Source organism: Dipodomys spectabilis, unplaced genomic scaffold (assembly GCF_019054845.1).
Source record: "Dipodomys spectabilis isolate Male_0828 unplaced genomic scaffold, ASM1905484v1 ptg000096l, whole genome shotgun sequence".
Taxonomy (NCBI): Eukaryota; Metazoa; Chordata; class Mammalia; order Rodentia; family Heteromyidae; genus Dipodomys; species Dipodomys spectabilis.
In genome coordinates, this window is record NW_024870773.1 from 2,654,071 (window position 1) to 2,674,642 (window position 20,572).

General features: G+C 55.9%; 1 protein-coding gene across 1 annotated transcript; it reads left to right on the top strand.

Moving 5' to 3' along the window:
* Positions 1-1,828: 1,828 nt before the first annotated feature.
* Acta1 (actin alpha 1, skeletal muscle) lies at positions 1,829-4,256 on the top strand. Its single transcript, XM_042686017.1, has 6 exons — positions 1,829-1,969; positions 2,341-2,665; positions 2,828-2,989; positions 3,324-3,515; positions 3,761-3,942; positions 4,074-4,256. Exons 1-6 carry the CDS (start codon positions 1,841-1,843, stop codon positions 4,215-4,217), a joined length of 1,134 nt encoding a protein of 377 aa, XP_042541951.1. The 5' UTR covers positions 1,829-1,840; the 3' UTR covers positions 4,218-4,256.
* The last annotated feature ends 16,316 nt before the right edge of the window (positions 4,257-20,572 follow it).

Below are 20,572 nucleotides of genomic sequence, written 5' to 3' on the forward strand. Positions count from 1 at the left end.
ACTGGCCCAGGCCAGGAATTGTTCATGATATGGCTGGGGGCTCCACAAACTTAATTGTTTTTGCAAAAGTCTACACCTGTCCAGGTTGCATAGCTCCACCACCAAATATGAACTTTAGCTGTATTGGAGGCACTTATGACATCAGGAAGTCCCCTGTGGTTCACACTTTCATGTCCTCTCCTTGGGGCTTTCTTGCCAGCTACTACCCTGTCCCACCTACCTTCAGTACTTCTAGAAACCTGAAAGGCAGGTCCTCACAGAGGAGCAGTACAATTGGAGGCCCTCCAGTAGGTGGTGGTTCTAAAGGTGACTGGCATACATCACCCTCTAAGTGTGAAGATAGGTCCCCTGGTATGGTGGCTTGGCCCCTCCCAGGGGGGCATTCGTGGCCACCTCTGTCTTCACCCACCTCTGGGCTCCTTTGTGGCTCCTTCTGCCCTGAGAGGGGTACCCAGTGCCCCCACACCGGGTGCTGTGGGTCCCAGAGCCCACAGCTTCCCCAAGGAGCACCCAGGGCCCAGGAAGACTGAGCCCCCAGCTTCCCCAAGGAGCACCCAGGCCCTGGAGGACTCTGCCCAAAGCTCCGAAGAGCACCCAGGGCCCAGGAGGACAGCCCACAGCTCCCCAAGGAGCACCCATGCCCGAGAGTACTCAGCCCACAGCTCCGAGGAGCGCCGAGGGCCCGGGAAGACTGAGCCCACAGCTCCCCAAGGAGCACCTAGGCCCGGGAGGACTGAGCCCAAAGCTCCGAAGAGCACCCAGGGCCCACGAGGACTGAGCCCACAGCTCCCCAAGGAGCACCCAGGCCCGGGAGGACTCAGCCCACAGCTCCGAGGAGCGCCCAGGGCCCAGGAGGCCTCCCCCAGGCCTCCCCCTCCGCGGCCAGCTGTCCGCCCAGTGACAGCTGCGGCCTGGGCCGGAGCCCAAGGTGGGGGGGGGGGGGGGAACCTCGCAGCCGGCCCAAGCCCCTCGCAGGCCACGGGACCCTCGCACGCCAGGGCCCCTCTCAGGCCTCGGACTCCTCGCAGGTCATGGGCCCCTTGGGAGCCAGGCTGGGCGACCTTGGGAGCAGGTGCAGCGGGAGCCGCAGGCACCGCCCGCCTTCTCCCCCCAACCCCCCACCCCGCGGCCGTGACCCCTGCCCCGGGCGGGAGGGGCCGCGGGCCGGAGCCGCTCCTTATACGGCCGGTCGCGGCGCCGGGCGGGCGACCGTCCTTCTTTGGTCAGCCCGGGCCGGGCGGGGCTCCCGCATCGACGCCCAAATATGGCCTGCGGGGCCGTGGGCCGCGGCTACAAAAGGCAGGTCGGCCGCGCAGCGCCACTGCCAGGAGCCCGCGCCCGCCCCGCTCTGCCCCGTTTCCCCAAGCCGACCAGGCCCGCGTGCAGCAGGTAGCCGAGGCGGGGCAGGGGGCGGACGGGGCGGGCGGGTCGGGAAGGATGGGGTGCACCGGGCGGCTGGGACCGACGGGGCGGGACGAGGTGGATGGGGCGGACGGGGCCGTCCGTGAGGCAAGGCTGGTGTTGCCGGGACCCGGCGCCGAGCCCGGGGGTCAGCAGGCGAGTCCGGACGTCATGGTCTCCTGGGCCTAACGCGTCCTCCATCCAAGCAGCCGGCCCAGGGCCTCAGGCCTCCTCCGACGGGACGGGATGGGACGGGGCAGGTGTGGGGTCCAGCTCCTGCGGGCGACCGGCGGGGAGCCCCGGGGACCCGCGCCCGGAGGGGCCGGTGTGGCCCGCGGCCCGCCAGGCCAAGGCCGCCCGGAGCGGCGGCGGCTGAGCGGAGGCTCGCCCGCGGCCCGGCCTCAGCATCCCGCGCCCTGTCTCGTAGTAACCCGACACCATGTGCGACGAAGACGAGACCACCGCCCTCGTGTGCGACAACGGCTCCGGCCTGGTGAAGGCGGGCTTCGCGGGCGACGACGCGCCCCGCGCCGTGTTCCCGTCCATCGTGGGCCGGCCGCGGCACCAGGTCAGCCCGCCCGCCCGCAGTCCTGTCCCGTCCGGTCCCCATCCCCGTCCGGTCCCCATCCCCGTCCGCGTCCCGGTCCTGTCCCCGCCGCCCGTCCGCGTCCCCGTCCTGTCCCCGACCCCGCTGACCGTCCCCACCGCCCGTCCCCGTCGGTCCCCGCCGCCCGTCGGCGTCCCCGTCCCGTCCCCGTCCCCGCCGCTCGTCCCCGACCCGTCCCCATCCCCGCCGCCCGTCCGTGTCCGCGCCCCGTCCCGACCCCACTGCCCATCCCAGTCCGCGTCCTCGCCCCGTCCCGTCCCCGACCCGTCCCCGCCACCCGCCTCCCGCCGCCCAGCCCGGGCCGCCGTCACCGGTGCCGCGTGTCCCCGCAGGGCGTCATGGTGGGCATGGGGCAGAAGGACTCCTACGTGGGCGACGAGGCCCAGAGCAAGAGGGGCATCCTGACACTGAAATACCCGATCGAGCACGGCATCATCACCAACTGGGACGACATGGAGAAGATCTGGCACCACACCTTCTACAACGAGCTGCGCGTGGCGCCCGAGGAGCACCCGACGCTGCTCACCGAGGCCCCGCTGAACCCCAAGGCCAACCGCGAGAAGATGACCCAGATCATGTTCGAGACCTTCAACGTGCCCGCCATGTACGTGGCCATCCAGGCCGTGCTGTCGCTGTACGCCTCTGGCCGTACCACCGGTGAGTGGGCGCCGGGCCCGGCCCCGCCCCGCCCCGCCCCGCCGGCCCCGCCCTGCTCGGCCCCGCCCCGCTCCCGCCCCAGCCATCCCTCCCTACCCCCCCCCTCCGTGCCCCGACCCCGGTCCCCGGCCCCGCGGCTCACGCGCCACCCGCCCCGCGCAGGCATCGTGCTCGACTCTGGCGACGGCGTCACCCACAACGTGCCCATTTATGAGGGCTACGCGCTCCCGCATGCCATCATGCGCCTGGACTTGGCCGGCCGCGACCTCACGGACTACCTGATGAAGATCCTCACTGAGCGCGGCTACTCCTTCGTGACTACGGGTGAGCAGGGGACCGGGCGGGGGTGGGCGGGGCGCAGCGCGGGGCGGGGCCGGGCGGGGTGGGCAGGGCGCAGCCCGGGGCGGGGCCGGGCGGGGTGGGCGGGGCGCAGCGCGGGGCGGGACCGGGCGGGGGTGGGCGGGGCGCAGCGCGGGGCGGGGCCGGGCGGGGTGGGCAGGGCGCAGCCCGGGGCGGGGCCGGGCGGAGTGGGCAGGGCGCAGCCGGGGGCGGGGCCGGCCGGGGAATCCGGGCCAGGTCGGGGTCCGGGGGTCCGGGGCTCCAGTCAGCGGGCGTCCCCGCCCCGGGCCCCGCACTGAGGTCGCTGCCGCCCCTGCAGCCGAGCGCGAGATCGTGCGCGACATCAAGGAGAAGCTGTGCTATGTGGCCCTGGACTTCGAGAACGAGATGGCCACCGCCGCCTCCTCCTCCTCCCTGGAGAAGAGCTACGAGCTGCCCGACGGGCAGGTCATCACCATCGGCAACGAGCGTTTCCGCTGCCCGGAGACGCTCTTCCAGCCCTCCTTCATCGGTGGGTCCCGCGCCGGCCTCGCCCGCCGCGGGCCTCGTCCCCGACGGCGGCCCCCGGCGCCCCCCGGGTCCCTCCGTGCCCCCAGCGACCTCCCAGGCCCTCTGCCCCCGGCACCTCCGGGCCTTCTGCCCCCCACGGTGCCCCCTGGCCCTCTGTCCCCCGCGGACCCCCCGGCGCCCCCGCATCCCCACGGCACCCAGCCCTGCCCGGCTCTCCCTCACGCCACTGTCCTCCGCGGGTCCCAGGCATGGAGTCGGCGGGAATCCACGAGACGACGTACAACAGCATCATGAAGTGCGACATCGACATCCGCAAGGACCTGTACGCCAACAACGTCATGTCGGGGGGCACCACCATGTACCCCGGGATCGCTGACCGCATGCAGAAGGAGATAACGGCGCTGGCCCCGAGCACCATGAAGATCAAGGTGAGCAGCGATGCGCGCGGGGCGGGGCTTGGGCGGGGCCGGGGCGGGGCCTGAGCGCGGGGCGGGGCCTGAGCGCGGGGCGGGGCCCGGACGGGGCGGGGCTGCGGCTCACCCGGCCTCCTGTCCCGCAGATCATCGCCCCCCCGGAGCGCAAGTACTCCGTGTGGATCGGCGGCTCCATCCTGGCGTCGCTGTCCACCTTCCAGCAGATGTGGATCACCAAGCAGGAGTATGACGAGGCGGGGCCCTCCATCGTGCACCGCAAGTGCTTCTAAGCGCGCGCGCGCGCCCGGCGGCGGCTGCGTCGCGCACACTCGCTCCTTGGTTTACCTCATTTTGTTATTTTTAAACGGAAGCCCTCTGGATGGAACCGGAAGCCCTGAGTATTAAAGCCAGCCTTTCTGATGCTGCACGGGAGCGTGCGCTGTCTCTATTGGGGGGGGGGGGGGAGCGGGGCCGCCCCGCGTGAAGCCACGTCCGCCCTGCGCGCCGTCCTCTATGGGTCCGTCCTTGCCCCTGGAACGCCGGGCTAACGCCGGGGGGGGGGGCACCCCCGAGTGCCTCCACCCCCCGAAACGGGGCCCCCCCGGGAACGCCACCCACCTCCCTCCCCCAGGAAGGCCTCTCCCCTCTTCCCCCCCCCCAACGCCGCTCCCCTCTCCACCCCCCGGAACGCCGCCCCCCCCGCCCCCCGGCAGGCAGAGCCCCCGCCAGCGGCTGCGCTGACCGCGGTGCTGCCCGGCACGGCCCGCTCTCCCTTGAGGTGGACGCGGCTGGAGCTCCTGCCGGCTCCCAGGGCTGCAGCCCGAGGAGGAGCCCGGCCTGCGGGGGGGGGGGGGGGTGGCGCCCCCAAAGCTCAGCCGCCAACGAGGCCAGGGGGTCAGCCGGGGAGGGGGGAAAAGGGGGCTCCTGACCGCAGGGTGGCATCCCAGCCAAGGCCCCCAGCATGCTAAGCCACACACATAGAACAAACACCCAGAAACAAGGCTCTAGGTGCGAGTGTCGCACCGCTGTGTCTGTCACATACACCTGTGTCATGCTGCTGTGTCCATGTCATACGCTGTCACACACCACACACCTGTGCCCATGCCACACAGCAGCGGGCCCGCCTCCCTCCGGCCTGCCTGTTGGCAAGCTTCGGGAGTCTTTGAAGCCTCCGAGGTAAAGATGTTGCCCAATCCAGTTAAGGAAACAACTGGCCATTTATCCAAAGAACTGGCCATCTAGAAAGCCAGTGTGGACCCCATATCCCCTGAGCACCAGGCTCTCGTGTGGGCTCTACCCAACGTGAACAAAAGTTTTAACATGGACTACATTATCAGAAATACCCAGAGTTTATCAATAATACTGAACAGTTACAAGGATATCTGATAGGGCTATATGTAACTGCTGGAGCACTGGAGCAAAGCACACGCTCATAAACACACACGTGTGTACACACACACACACGCACACACAGCCTCAACAGTTGTGCAGCTAACAGCCTGGGCAAGCGTCAGTGAGTTAGCCAAGCCAGAACCTCCTCATCGGTACTGAGACTGGAACTTGCCGAGTAGCTTAGTGCTGGGGTCCACTGCTGTAAGTGACCCCAGATTCTGCAGAGCTGGAAGATCTTTGAGTAGACACTGGCAGTATGTCTGTGAGCACCAATCAGTATCTAAAGCCTAACCTTTGGCATTGCATTCTGCTGAAAATATGCAAAAATCATGAATAATACAGGAAAAATCATGACTTCGCTGGAAATATGCTTGATCTTTCCTTTTCTGATACTATTCTGAAAGGAAACAAGCATCACACATTTGTGTTCTTCAAGTAGGTCATGCTAACATGCAGTAGATAAATTGCATTACTTAATGAGGTCTGAAAGAATTTTTGGCGCAGTGCTGTGTGGAAAGAACTGAATCTTTCAAACTGGTATGGTAGCACTGCCCTGTAACCCCCGTGCTTGAGAGGTAGATGCAGGGGAAGAGCCTCAAGTTGCAGGCCAGTCTGTGCTACACAGCAAAATCCTGTCTCAAGAAGCCAAAATTGAAACCAGAACCAAAGACAAAGGCTAGGAATGTGGCTCAGTAGGAGAATGCTTACCTTATCCTAGTTTACGTGCTAATTTTATAAGCACTTGGGCTTGATCCCAGCAAAAATATTCAATAAGTAAATCTTAAAGAACGAACAAAAGCCTAGAACATATACAAATACTTGTTACCCATGTGTTAGCCTGGGGTCTAATGAGAGAATGAAGTAACTGCTCTGAGAATCTACACTTGTCTCTCAAATTTGTTGAGAGAATAGTGACAAGAAAAAAGTATCTCTAGCACTGTTCAGAAGGAAGTGGAAGAAGAGGAAGAGGAAAAAGAAGGACAGGAGGAGAAGAAGCCAGTCTTGCCTGTTCTCTAAAGAACACTCAAGGTCCCTGCTTCTCAGAAGAGTCTTTTGCCATCTCTGAAACACTGTTCTACTCTCACAGGGTGGCCTGAGGAATTTCCCCTGAACCCACAGTCTAAATTTAAAGCTGTTGTCTTCTCCACGGACCTAAACACCACCCAGGGAGTCTGGCCAGCCCCAGGACAACAGAGCGCAGCTGAGAGGCTGGGGGAGCTGGTGCCTGGGCCCCACAGCTAAACCCTGAAAAACAGAAGGGAAAAAAAGAACAAAGGGCAGAGGGATAAAGAAAATAGGTCAAAATGTAGCCAGGAAGACAGGTGACTTTTTCTGTCATTTTTATACTTCCTGTTTCTTTTAACTTGATATCATCAATCAATATGTCCTCTTAATAGTTTGTTTTATTTTTGGTGGCAGTACTGGGGCTTGAACTCAGGGCCTGCATGCTGTCCCTGAGCACTTTTGCTCAAGAGCCATGGCTTTACTTACAGCTTTTTGGTGGTTAATTAGAGATAAGAGTCTCATGGATTTTCCTGCCTGGGATGACTTCAAACTTGGATCTCAGCCTCCTCATTAACTAAGATTATAGGTGTGAGCCACCAGCTTCTGGCCTGGCAGTTTACATATTAAACTACAAATGAATAAATAACAGAAAGAAAAGGCCCTGATTCTACTCCCAGAGTAAGGGACAAGTTTGGGTAGATCTCTGAGCCCCAGAGGACCGCCCCCTCCTCGACCCCGCAACCCCCTCCCCCCCAGCACTGGCTGCCCAGAGAGAGCAGTGGACAGGGGGAGGAGGTGGGGCTGGGCTGGGAGGCACGAGGAAGCCCCTGCTCCTCTCATGAGTCTCTGCACAGAGCCAGCGGTAGTGGGAAGGAGCTGAGTTCTGGCCCCCAGTAAGGCACCTAAGGTGGCCAGGGCTGGGTTTTAATGACTCCTGGAGGCCGTAGAGGGTGGGAAGTGTCTGTAGGAGGGGAGGAGAGTCTTGGTCCTCTCCCTGACCACCCCCCCCCCCCCAGCTTCCTCTGGAAGTTCTCGAAGACTGTGTTATCTCCCTGTGTCCTCCAGAAACCAGGGTGCTCAGCTGGCCCCCTCCCTCTTTCCCCCTCTTTCTCCATCTCTCCCTCCTCCCCTCCCTCTCTCCCTCCCTCTCTTCCTCTTCCCCCTCTCTCCCTCTTTCTCTCTCTCCCTCTCTCTCTCTCTCTCCCTCTCTCCCTCCCTTTCTCTCTCTCCCTCTCACTCTTTCTCTCTTTCTGTCTCTCTCCCTCTCTCTTTCCCTCTCTCCCTCTCTCCTTCTCTCCATCTCCCCCTCTCCCTCTCTCCTCCCTCCCTTTCTCCTCCCTCCCTCTCTCCCTCTCCTTCCTTCTCTCCTTCTCTCTGCCCCTCTCCCTCTCTCCCTCTCTCCCCCTCTCCCTCTCTCCCTGTATCTCCCCCTCTCCCTCTTTCTCTCCCTCTCTCTCCCCCTCACCCTCTCTCCCTCTATCTCCCCCTCTCCCCCCTCCCTCTCTCTCTCTGTCTCTCCCCTCCACCCCCCCCCCCACAGTGTCCAGCTGAGATACAGCAGGGAGGTGGGAGCCATTGCTTCCAGAGTCCCAGCCCTGAACTCAGGCCTGCTCTTTAAAAGGGTGCCCAGGCATGGAAGAGAGGAGGGAATAATAGATTTCTCCCCAGGCCCCAGAGACTCCCAGACTCTAGCCAACAAAGTGTCTGTTGTCCCTTTCTCCTCCACCAGACTCTTGGCTTTGTGTCTCCAGGTAGATCCCTCTACCTGGGAAGTCAAGACACCTCAAATCTTGATTTGACTCATGCTCCAGGGATCCAGAACCCCTGTGCTTATTTTCCTGCTTATGGGTACAAGGCTCTAGGCCTCTATTCATTGATTCAACAACCTTTGCTGAGCGCCTTCAGTATGCAGAAGATACAAGAGTGTCACAAAAGAATCAGGACTGTGGCCATGGGGGTCCTGGCTGCCTGGACTCCAGGTGCACATGGGAGGTGGATGCTAATTGAACCCCAGCCCACACGTGGAAGGGGCAGGGGCAGGGGCACCCTGCCCTGCCCATGTAGGGAGGGGTCCTGGAGGGCCAGAGAAGGCTGGAGGTGACTGGAATGGGCTCCAGCAGGCCAAGGCTGAGCTGGGCTCCTCTCACGCTGGGGCCTCTTGCCTGGGGAGGAGGGCTAGAGGGAGGCCCAGCAACCTTCCATTTCCTCTCAGTCTTCCAGAGCCTTGGGACTAGCAGAGAGGATCATTGGAACAAGAGCATTCTCCTTAGACAGTCCAAGAAAGCTCAGGAGGGTGAGGGTCCCTGCTGCCTTGGCCTCCTGTAACAATGCAGAGATGTCAAAGGTACATGGAGCCTACCTGGCCTAGTGTGAAGCCAAGGGGGAGCAGGAGAGAGGAAGAGAGGGGAAGAGAAGAGGGAGAGAGTACGCAGGGATAGTGGGAGGGCAGGGCCAGGAGAAGAGGAAGGGCAAAGGCAGGGGTAGGAGGAAAGGAGAGGCCTAGGAATGGGGAGAGGGATGGGAGGAGGGGGACAGGCAGCAGCTGTCTGCAGAGCCCTCTCCTGCCTGCCTGCCTCGGTGAGTCACCTCACAGCGCCCACAGCCGCCTCTATTTTTATATCCGTGCCTGCTCGTGTCTGATGTTAAATAAGCTTTCCAGCTGGTGGAGGGGAGTCTGCTGGCAGAGGGTGAGGGAACAATTTGGAAGTCGAAGTAGGAATTGTAAAGTGATTCTCTCTTATCAAGATCTCTTTGCCTTCTGAATAACCAGGCTGTGCTACAGAGCTGCTGCTCTTGGTGCAGTGGTAGGTCTGGAAAGGGATTAGAGAACCTTCCAGAACAGTAGCCCACTCAGGCACCAAAGGCAGGTACTGAGGGGCTCAGCACATAGATAACACAGCATGATTGGGCTCCAAAACACCCACTGAGACAAGGTGGATGGCCAGAAGAAATAACTGTGCTGCTACCCCCAAAGACTCAGGGCTGCCTTTTTGCAAATGATCTGCCTTGTGCAGATCATTCTGTAGCTTTGAGTCCCAGCCCCCACACCAAAAAAAGGGGCTCTCAGGCCAGCTTTGGGGGCTAGAGAATTACAGCAACCTGAAAGGGGAACCAGAACCTATGTTAGGGACCTGACCAAGATAGCCCCTCCCCGGGGAATGAGCCACAGGCCTTTGAGGGGGTTGACACTGCCCGTCTGTGGCCTGTGCTGAGCATGGACGACCTTCCAAAGATGCTGAAAGGGTTGAGGGTACGAATGCCCTGCCCTATTCTTAGGCCAGAACTTGGAGCCCGTCTGGGTTCACTCTTCTTGTCTCAAAGACCAGAGACCTCCAAGATGGCATCTCTTCCCCTTCTAAGGTTAAACGTTCACGGTGCTATGTGGGACCTCCTTCTTATTTTGCTTTTGTTGCTCTTATTTTTTGATTTGTTGAGACTGGGCCTCATATGTAACCTAAGCTGGCCTTGAACTCACTCGCCTTCCTGCCTCCACTTCCTACATTCTGGGATTACAGCATTCCTGGCTGGGTCCTGCTTTTCCATGTTAGTGGCTTTGTCCCTGGTGTCTCCCAGCAGCTACTCAGAGGACAATTGAGGCCTCTCTTTTCCTGGGAGATATTCAGCTGAGCCAGCAACAACACAGTACTTTTTTCCTGTCATGCCAGGGAGTGTAGACAGCCAGCGCCAATATGTGCTTCAGACCCTGGAGAGACCCTGGCTGCTGCTTATTGCCAGCTCATGGTTCTGATGGAGGAGAGGCGGGCATAGTCTTTCCTGGTGACTAGATGTTGAGATGGACAGTGCCTGCATGCTCACCGAGGCACCGTCAGGCCCCCAAGGCCATTCCACCGCCTTGAAAGCTAGGCCCACAGCAATCGGTGCCCACTGCCCATACAGGCCTCATGGTCTGGGGATTCCTGGCTAGTTGACCTCTCCTTCAACAGCTGCCAGGCCTGAGAAGGAAGCATTGACAAGCAGCCTATTTTATTTTGCTTTTAAATCATTTTATTGTTATTACTAAAGTGTTGTAGAGAGGGGTTACCATTTCATAATCTGGTCTGTTCTGGTTTCGCCCCTCTCCTTTTCTAGGTTATATCTCAAAACGCACACTTGGGACTCAGAGCAGCTGCAGTGGGCACCGCCCAGGGGTTGGGAGAGACAGGAGACCAGACTCACCCAGGAACCCAGTGCTTGGCTGTCACTCTGCCTTCCCTCCCTTCTCTTCCACTCTTCTCCGGAAACTATGGACACTGTGGCCTGGACATACCTCTCCATGCCTCTTAGTGTAGTCCGGAATAGTGCTGGGGCCTGATCTCCAACTGTCCCAATCCTCTTCCTTTGATGGACAGGTGAGAGCAGCCCGGGACAGGTGCTGGTTTACCTGATCCTGCCTGGGGCTGCTGGACCAAACTCCATTCAGCCTCAGTCTCTGGCCCAGGTCTCAATCTCAGGGGCTTCTGCAGAGTGGAGACCAAGTGTCTCTCGAGATGTGGTCCCGGGAGACCACACTGTTCCTCTCTCCAGGGCCAGGGACATGGGGGTGGGGGGTGTCTTTGCTCATCATGACCTAGGCCAGAGGGCTGCCCTGGGGCACTGCGGGCATTCCTACTTCCCAGGTTTGAAGAACAAGGCTGGGGGCAGATCCTAACATCATCAAACCACTGATACTGCTGCATCCAGGGGACTGTTACTGCTGACTTTGTGTCCCTGAGCCCCATGGTCCTGGGGTAGGACTCTGGAGAAAGCAGTGGCAATGACAGTGTGGGGGCTGGGCTGACTCAGTCAGACTTCCACATGGTCAGCTAAAGACAGGCTTTAAACTCTCCTCCTCCCCCAAGTGCCAGTTTAAGTTTAAGGTATGTGCACCCTCCCCTCCCTGATTGCAGCCGCCTGGTCCCAACTGGATGAGAGCCAGGGCCAGACTTGTGGTGGGCTCCCAGGTCTGGGTGGAAGGGTGGGTGGGGCCTGGGATAGCTGGGCACATGCCGGCCATTCCCCCCCAGCACACTCATGCTCTCAATATAGGCGCTGCCGCCCTGGGCAGCCCTGCAACTTCAGGGCAAGACCAGGGGACAGCCAGGACAGGTGTCAGCTTTCTCCCTGTCCTTGCATGGCCAGGCTGGTGGCCTGCCTTCTGATTTGCGTGTATTCTTAGGTCCCAGGGATTCCACAGCCTGGGGAGCAGGGGTGGGGGCTCCAAGCATGCAGGGCGCTGACCCCGAGTTCAAGCTTGGTCAGGATCCCCTAGCCCGGCCTGGAGGCCTCGCACTTTCTCCAGATCAGACTGGGGTTGCCCGTGGGTTCTTCTGGTGCCTCTTCTTGCTGCTCCTGGATGCTGGCCTGGGTCCGTGTCCCTCAGTGCCCTCCCTGACACCTGGAAGTGCTTCCTCCCTGTCCTGTAAATTAACCTGGCACCCCCAGCAAGGGCCTGCTCACTTCTCCCCTTGGTAACATGCCGGTGTGTTTGCCAGGCAGCTAATGTCATTACCAGGAGTCTTAATTTGGGACTGGGGGGGCCCTGTCCCTGCAGAGCCATGCCACCCAGGGCCCAGCCCACCATGACTGACACCCGGCCTGGGGCTGCCTGCTCTCCCTGTACCCATATGAAGGTGCCCAGGGTGGGGAGCCCAGGACAGTGAGGAGCATCACGGGCATCTTGGCAAGCAGACCCAACCCCTTCCTGTATTCACCCAGCCAGAAGGGGGCCAGGCTCTGGCACAGGGCCCCAGAGACAGCTGACAAGGCAGGAGCCCCAGGGGGCTGATGCAGAGGGCCTTAAGTTGGCCCTTCATGGTGGGCAGGGCTCCAGCCGCAGGGCCGGGCCCAAACCTGGTTTTGGTGAATGTTGGCCAGGGCAGAGCCTGTGAGGACATGCAGACCTTGGTGAGACTATGGTCCCCTTCACAGTGAGCTGCTCTAGAGCCCAGCTGTCCACCTGCCTGGATCTCATCTCTTTGCCTGGATGCTGCCTTGCCCTGCAAGGCAGGGAACCAGAGCGGCCCGAGCCCTGAGCCATCCTGTCTGTGCAGCGTGTGCCCGTGATCTCCAGGGCTCCTCATTTGGCTCTGGGATTGGCCTGAAGTGACACCAGCAATCCAGCACTTTGTGTGGTCGGTCCCTTCCCTAAGCCGACAGTCCCGGGTAAGGGCCCAGGGTGGTCTGGAGCCTCTCGTGGTGGGGTTGCTCTGGATCGGGGCACGCAGGAGCAGATCTCAGTCTCAGGGGCTGCTCGGCAGAGGGGCACGCGGGAGTGGATCTCAACCTCAGGACCTTTCATGTACTACAAAAAGGAAATTCTGTGGAAATTTTGCTTCATAAACCAGAACACAAAAGTAACACCTATAAGTGAGCACAGTGATGTGGAGTACTCTCAGACCTTTCCCAGGGTGGGGATTGGTTAAGAAGATGGTATAGATGCCGGCCGCTGGTGGCTCATGCCTATAATCCTAGCTACTCAGGAGGCTGCGAAAGCCAGCCCAGGCAGGAAAGTCCGTGACACTCTTAGCTCCAATAAACCACTAGAAAACTGGAAGTGGCACTGTGGTTTAAGCGGTAGAGTGCTCGCCTTGAGCTGAAGAGTGCAGGGACAGCGCCCCAACCCAGAGTTCAAGCCCCACAACTGAATGCCCCCCCTCCGCCCCCACAAAAATAAAAGATGGTATAGATGCTCATGCCTGCTGTCCTAGCACCATCATGCAAGAGATGGCTGTGGTGTAATCATAGGCTTTGGTAGTGTGTGTGTGTGTGTGTGTGTGTGTGTGTGCACACATACACACACACACACACACACACACACACACCAGTACCGGTGCTTGAGCCCAAGGCCAGGGCCCTATCTCTGGGATTTTTTTTTTTTTTTGGTGGTGTTCTACCACTTGAGCCACAACTCCACATCCAGCTTTTGGGTGGTTAATTAGAGATAAGTCTCATGGCCTTTCCAGCCTAGGCTTGCTTCAAATCAGGACCCTCAGATCTCAGCCTCCTGAGTAGCTAGGATTACATGAGTATGCCACCCAGCTCTAAGCTGTCTGGGTTTGATCCGGGCTCCCTCCACCTCTCAGCATTCACAGCTCCTCCACAGCACCTCTCTGTGCCTCACTCATCTAGTAAGGGTACATGGACAGGGTACCGGGTGCTTCTGGAGGCAAGGGAAGGGTCTGTGAACAGGAATCTTCCCTGTGTTTCCACAAGGAGCAGGCCCGGCAGGCCCGGCAGGCTTAGGATGGGACAAAGTGAGCGCTGGCAGGGCTGTCAGCCCCTGGGTGGTCTCACTTTTTCTGGATGATTAGACCACGGTCTAATGTGTAAGCTCTGTGGGGTTGGCTGTGGGCTGGGGTGGGTGGGTCTGCATAAGAAGGGAGTGTTAACTATTTCTAGGAACTGGCTAACCTCTGGGTCCCCAGGTCTCCCGATGTCAGAGCTCCAGAACGTAGAAAGTACAAGTCACCATAGGGTCTCGAGCACATGCCATCTCCTCAGAACACAGGGCATTTGCTTCCTCTTCTGCTTTTGTCTATTTCCTTCACTTGCATACAAATGGCAAGGATCAGGTCTGCTTTTTTTTGTGCACCTGGCGTTTAGCTAGTATGTGGAACTCACAGAATTAATACATAAATAAATGAAATTGTTGGGCATGAAATTGTTCTGCTATTTCAGTCTGTTCTATCAAAGCCTTATCTTGCACATATATGCACAAACACAGTGTGTCTGTGTGTTTATGTGTGTGATTTTAAAAAATGTCAGGCACATTACACACCACTCCTAGTGGCCTACAATTCCGAACAGAATATCCAAACAGATTATATCCTGTTCCTTCTCTGCTTGGCTAGGAGTCACCAGACCTCCCAAGTGTCCTGACAAGTCTTTACCAACAGAGAAGTGCTCCCAGTGGAAGAGTGTCGGATGGGCTAGGCCTGTGTCCCCAAAGCCACAGCAGATTTTCCCACCATACCTGGCACTTATAACATTTAAAAAAATCTTTAAAGTCATGCTGTTACTACGTGAGTGCTCCATTGAGTCCCTAAAGGTATAATCAGTTGGCGCTGAGTGCAGTTGTAGGTGGGGCAGACAAAATAGCAGGTAGCCCTTTGGCGAGATGCACAGAGCTGTTTTGGCTACCTCACTTTCCTGAGTTGGGCCTTCAGTGGTCCCTGAGGGCTAGAGTCCTGCCTGGGGAGGGGCAGCTGGCCAGCACTTGGCATGTGTATATGGAGCTCTGGGTCTCTTTGCATCCTTTTCTGTACCTGTCCTTTCCTTAATTACTGCAACCTGTCCTTCTCTACACACTGGCACTTCCGGCCTTCATGATGCTATCTGGCTAATGAGGGCTGACCCAGAGTCCTAACCACAGACACAGGAGGCTATAGGCTCCAGCTCCTGCCGACCCCTCAGTAGCAACTGGCCTGACTCTCCGGGGTAAGGAATGCCGAGCAGCAGCGTGCCAGCGTCGTGAATGCCAGAAGCTGACATAAATGATGAGAGCCTATTTCAAACCCTAAAAGCCATATCTGAATATCTCCTGCCTGGGCTCGGTGCTATGCAGTCAGGCAAGGCTGCCATGTTCAGAATCCATGCTGCATGCCCCAAGTGAGATAAGCCCACCTCTGTGTCTCAGGCCCATGGCCCGGTCCATGCCTGGGGAGGTTCCTTGCCAAGCCTCTCAGGTGTTGGAGCATCTTGGAGGATCAGCTGTCAAGGGATCACTCTGGAAGCGGCAACACAGTGCTCCTCTTCTCAGTAAATTGAGTCTTTAGGAACAAAGTCTTCCAAGTCTTTCCATTTCCTAACAAATGGGGCAATGCCATTCTTTCTGATGGAGGCATAGAATTCCAGTGTGTATATATACCACACTTTCTTGATCCATTCATCTACTGAGAGGCATCTGGGTCGATTCCATATCTTAGCTATGGTAAATAATGCTGCAATAAACATAGTTGTGCTGGTAGTTTTAGTATGGTCTTGTTTGTAATCATTTAAAAAAATTATATTAAGTGAAGTAAACCAGGCACAAAGAAACATAGGTCCCATGGTTTCCCTTATTTGCAATAACTAGTGTATGTCTGAGACAAGCAAAAAAGGTCAGATAAATTGATGTTAGGCGAAATGAACCCCAAGATAAGTATTCAAATGTTTTTTTCTTTCTTGTGATTGTTTCTAACATATTTATAAGATTATTTCTTTGTTGCTTTGTATGTCCCTCCCCCACAGTATAACCCCTGCTTACACTGTATTTGATGTTGGTATAATGTGTGGAGGGGAAGGGAGAAAACAAATTGTTTTACAGGTGGACCCATTGCTACAATGAGATGTACAAGTCGTTATGTCGAAAAACAAACTTTACAACTTTGGTGGGGGGGGGGAGGAAAAGGGGGGAGGGGGAGATAGGAAGGGATGAAAAGGGGAAACAAAAGAGGAGGCAACAATGCTTGATAAGAAATGTACTCATTACCTTGCCCATGTAATTGTAACCCCTCTGTACAACATTTTCACAATAAAAAAACCTGGACTGAGATTTCATGAAATAAATGGGAAAAAATAAAAACAAGCAAATAAAAAGGAAATATACTAACTACCTTACTATGTAACTCCTCTGTAATCACCTTTACAATAAAATTAAATTAAATTAAAAAGGAACAAAGTCTTTTATTCTTTTTAGCAGCCCCTTCCCAGTCCTTCTACCCTCTGCTCACTCCCGACCCCCAATTTTCCTACCTCTAAGGAGTTTTCTGGCCAGAGGCTTGTCTGAATTTTGTGGTAATAAATTCCAGATCTAAGTCCCAAAAGAAATTAATCTAAGAACTAGGTAATGGGCTTGACTAAATTTTTATTTCATGCAAACCAACTACTGGAAATAAATTCAGAAATGCTCCTGTTTCTCATCTTGGAGGTGCCCTTTATTCTCAGGAACATCCTGAACCACAGCAAGGATGTGGTCTATTTATAAGCCTGACCCAGCACCAGCCTTGGCAAGGGCACTACCCAGAGCTAGAAGTCTGAGAAGAGGAGACTGGCTGTGACACTCCTTCCCTTTAATCCACCTGCTGGGGGGGGGGGGGAGGAGGGAGAGCAGGGGGGGAGAGGGGGGAGGCTTCACCAAAGGCTCAGTCCCTGAGGCCCCCAGCTGGTAGGTTTGGAGATGTCTGGGTCTTAACACATGCTAGGCTTGGAGAGGGAGGAACCCCTAAATGGGTGCCTTTGTCTAGTTGTGTTTAAAGAAGTGTCACCTGTTTTAGAGTCTTACTGTGCCATTCTCCTTCCAGTGACAGCAAGAACTTAAGGCAAAGCAAGACAGTCTAGCTGAGCTACAGCGTTGGCTTGGCAATGTCCAGCGCCGCCCTCTGAAGAGACTTCATGCTGACAGGCATAATTTACAACTCTTTAACTGTTAAGGCATCACAGAGAGCTGTAGAAGGACCACAAAGATTTCAGGCAGGAAAGTATTTTTCTGAAAGGGAAAATTAATAGATTCTAAGAAGTTATCAATGTCTGGCACTGCTTCCCCAAAATGCCTGGGCTTGATACTTACATGTACGGTGTGTGAGCACTGGGACAGGAGGCAGAGAAAGATTGCGCCTCTAAAAGATGAGGCCAGGCCACACGCTAGCCACTCCCTGACCACGGTAGATGGCAACACTCAGCTAAACCTCACAGGAATACAGTAGAGTAGTTTAGAGTTTCGTAAGGCATTTGATATAAGACCTTATGTATAAAATAGAGCAATATGGATTGGGTGGTATCGAGACCAGGCAGGCAAAGATCGACTGTTAGAGCAATTACATTTTAAAGATTAGATTGCCATAGTAATGGGAAATGGTGCATTTTGTTCTGGCTCAGTCTTTGGAAACAGAAAACTTGCTGTTCAAATCTGCAGACAGTGTAAATCTGGTAGGGAAGATTACATGTGGTGACAGACACAGCTCATAAGCTTGACATCCTGGACAGCAGACATCAAGTGAAATGCCAGGCAAGACAGATGGCAGTCCGTTTTAACAATGAGGAACGTCTTGGCCATTTACGTGAAAGAGAAGTGGAGAGTAGAGCAGACCCATTGTGACATAGCTGTTTAAAGTTGCCCACCATCCGCTTTCCTCCTGAGCACTGTCACGAGCAAGTCTCCTTTCCCGAAGGAGAAGACTGGTCCGTGCTGTCCCTGGATTAGAAGGTGGAAGGTACACGTTGCCTCAGATGATGGGTGACAGGTAAACCAAGCAAACGCTATGTTCCATTTGCACTTACCAAGTGCTGAGCACTCAGCTTATGAGGCAAACCAAGGGCTACCTGTCCATCCGGGTTGCCTAACTCCAGAGGAAGCCCCAGCCTTCTCTTGGCAGAACACCCCGTCACAGGTCTGGTCCCTCCTAATCTGTTAAAAAAGTCTTTATCTCAAGGCAAAACTCACCATGTAGCCTGTAGCGAATATTTCAACAGGGTCTTCCTCCTGTGGCTTACTCTATTAGGTGTACCTCCTGTACAGGACGAGGAAAAGGTGGAAGGACTGACCTCAGGGAAGACACACTCAGCAACGGTACTTGTAGGATCATCTGTGACAGGCGGTGTTGGCCCTTGGTCCCAGGGTCTTTGGCTCCCCTTGCGGTGTGCTCTTGTCATAACAAAGGCTAATCTGAAGATTTAGGGACTGCTCCCATCCCAGGGTGAGGGCAAAGCTCACCTTCCTCTGGGCATGGGCAAGATCTTTACTGCACATTCAGAATAGTTTTCTTTCGGTGAGCTTGCCAAGGCCAGTATTTTTTTTATTATTATTTTATACTTGGGGAGAGGGAAGCTAGTTAATTACATCCTTAGTAGTATGTAGTGTGTGTGTGTGTGTGTGTGTGTGTGCTGGTCCTGGGTTTGTCCTTGAGACTATTTGTGCTCAAGGCTAGTGCTCTACCACTTGAGCCACAATGCCACTATTTCAAGCTTTTCCTGAGAAGTTTATTGGAGATAAGAATCTCAAGGACTTTCCTGCCTGAGCTGGCTTTGAATCCTGATCCTCTCCTGAGTAGCTGCAGTTACAGGTATGAGCCATCAGTGCCTGGATTGGCAAACATTATGTTTGAAACAGTGTATCTGAATAAGCACATGCCAACTGTGAATTTAACTCATAATGGAGGGACCAGCAAATGGAAAGGACTGTTCATAGAATGATGGGAGGCAGATGGGAAGGTATGTCTCTCAAATCCCGACAGAGGTTCCTCCCCACAAAATCTTTTATTTTATGGCCTTGTGCTTACTGGGCATCTGGGTCCTTTATACTTCTTTCCCTCAGCAATGTAGGGGTATACAACAGGCTCATTGTGCTGTGCATGGACTTGAACCCTACTGGAAGTAGTCTTGCCAAAGCCACAGACAGCGCGGTCCCTGGTGCTCCCGCTATCCTCCACAAACGCCCACAGTGCTGACAGCACAGGTGGAGGAGTGACTATTTACACAACCAGCCCTTTCTTGCTTCTTTGACTTCATTTGAGTATTTGAAATAACAGCAGCTGATGCATAAAGAATAGAAACACGGGGCTGGGAAGGTGGCTCAGTGGTAGAGTGCTTGCCTAGCATGCTTGAACTCAGGGTCCAGGCATTGTCCCTGAGCTTCTTTTGCTTAAGGCTAGCAATCTGCCACTTGAGCCACAGCACCACTTCTGCCTTTTTCTGTTTATGTGGCGCTGTGGCTCACGTGGCAGATTGCTAGCCTTAAGCAAAAGAAGCTCAGGGACAGTGCCTGGGCCCTAAGTTCAAGCCCCACGACTGGCAAAAAATAAAAAATAAATTAAAGAATAGAAACACAATCCATTCATTTTTATTTCCCCCAATTTCTTGTAGTTTGGACATACCCGAGTCCCCGAAAGTCTGAAGTACATTCACTAATTTCCAATGAAGTTATTTAATTGTCTTGATACATTTAATGTATCTATAGTATATACCTGAGATCTGTCCAGCTTTATATTACACATTCTTGCTGAATGTGTAATATTTTAATATTTAATATTTTAAAATAACGATTACCTTTCACATTAATTCTGGAGAGGCTGAGGCAGAAGGAATCTCATATTAAAGGACACGGGCAACCTGTACAACTCAGAGTACACTCCCAGCTCTGTGGCAAGAGCTTGCTTGCTTGTTTCTTGCAGAGCTTTGCTGAAGCCCAGCTTGACTCAGCAAGAGCTGCTCTGTGAGGGGTCCCTCAGGCCATGCTGCAGTCGTGTGGCCTGGCTACAGTGCAAGGGAAATTCTAAAATCTGGAAAGCCTCCACAATGAAGCAGGTTCTGTCCCTCAGGCAATCCTCCATGAGAACTATTCTCTTGCTCCCAATAGAGTTGGAGGCTGGATCCTCTGGGGATAGCTGGAGTGGCTTAGATCTTCTATGCTGCCTAACCAGATGGACAGTGAAATGGCTATCCTTTCATGGTAAGCACAAAGCCCACAGGAAGGTTAACATCCTGATCTGGCAGGTAGATGGAGCATTTTCCTCAGAAGTACACGCAGCCAGGACCAGGCTCAGCAGGGGCTCATGCTTACAGCAGCAATCCACTGCCAAGGAGGGCTGCAAGCTTGCACCTGGGCTGGCTCTTCAAGCAGGCGTTTGACACATGCAGAGCATTCGTTGTGGGGCTTGAACTCTTGGCCTGGGTGCTGTTCCTCAGCTCTTCAGCTCAAGGCCAGTGCTCTACCACTTGAGCCACAGCGCCACTTCTAGCTTTTCTGCCAGGGCCTCATGCATGCAAGACAAGCACTACCAGTGAGCCACCTTCCCAGCCCCACGCAGAGCATTCTGTGTTCTGACAAATTGCCATGGTGATCACACTGTTCTTCAGTTGATAGCATATTATCTAACAGTCAAGGTAATTGGAGAGAATTTTAATAGTTCCAAGAGTGGGAACATCAAGGAAGGGGGGTCTTTTCCGAAGGAGGCAGAGATACCTGCCAAGAGGCCTAGGGAGGAGGGAGAGGAGGAGGAGAGAAGGGGGTTGAGAAGAAGGCCTGGACAGGGAGCCAGGCAGAAGGAAGGAGGAAGAAAAAGGAAATGGAACAGAAGGGAAGCAGAAGGGGAAGGGAAGGATGAAGGTGGGGGGGAGGGGGGGCTCAGAAAAAGGCCTCAGGGCGGGGGAGGGGGGGAAGGCCCAGGGTCCCCTGGGAGGGAGGAAGTCCTTCCTGGACAGAGCCCTAGTGTTCAGTGCGGGTGTTCCCGGAGGGAGAATTCCCCACGGAACACCCTCGTTTCGGAAGGTCACAGGGAACTTTAGTGGCTGGACA

Coding starts and splice junctions, on each gene's coding strand:
- Acta1 (XM_042686017.1), top strand. CDS start 1,841: ATGTGCGACGAAGACGAGACCACCGCCCTCGTGTGCGACAACGGCTCC. Junction 1,970..2,340: donor TGGGCCGGCCGCGGCACCAG/GTCAGCCCGCCC, acceptor GTGTCCCCGCAG/GGCGTCATGGTGGGCATGGG. Junction 2,666..2,827: donor CGCCTCTGGCCGTACCACCG/GTGAGTGGGCGC, acceptor CGCCCCGCGCAG/GCATCGTGCTCGACTCTGGC.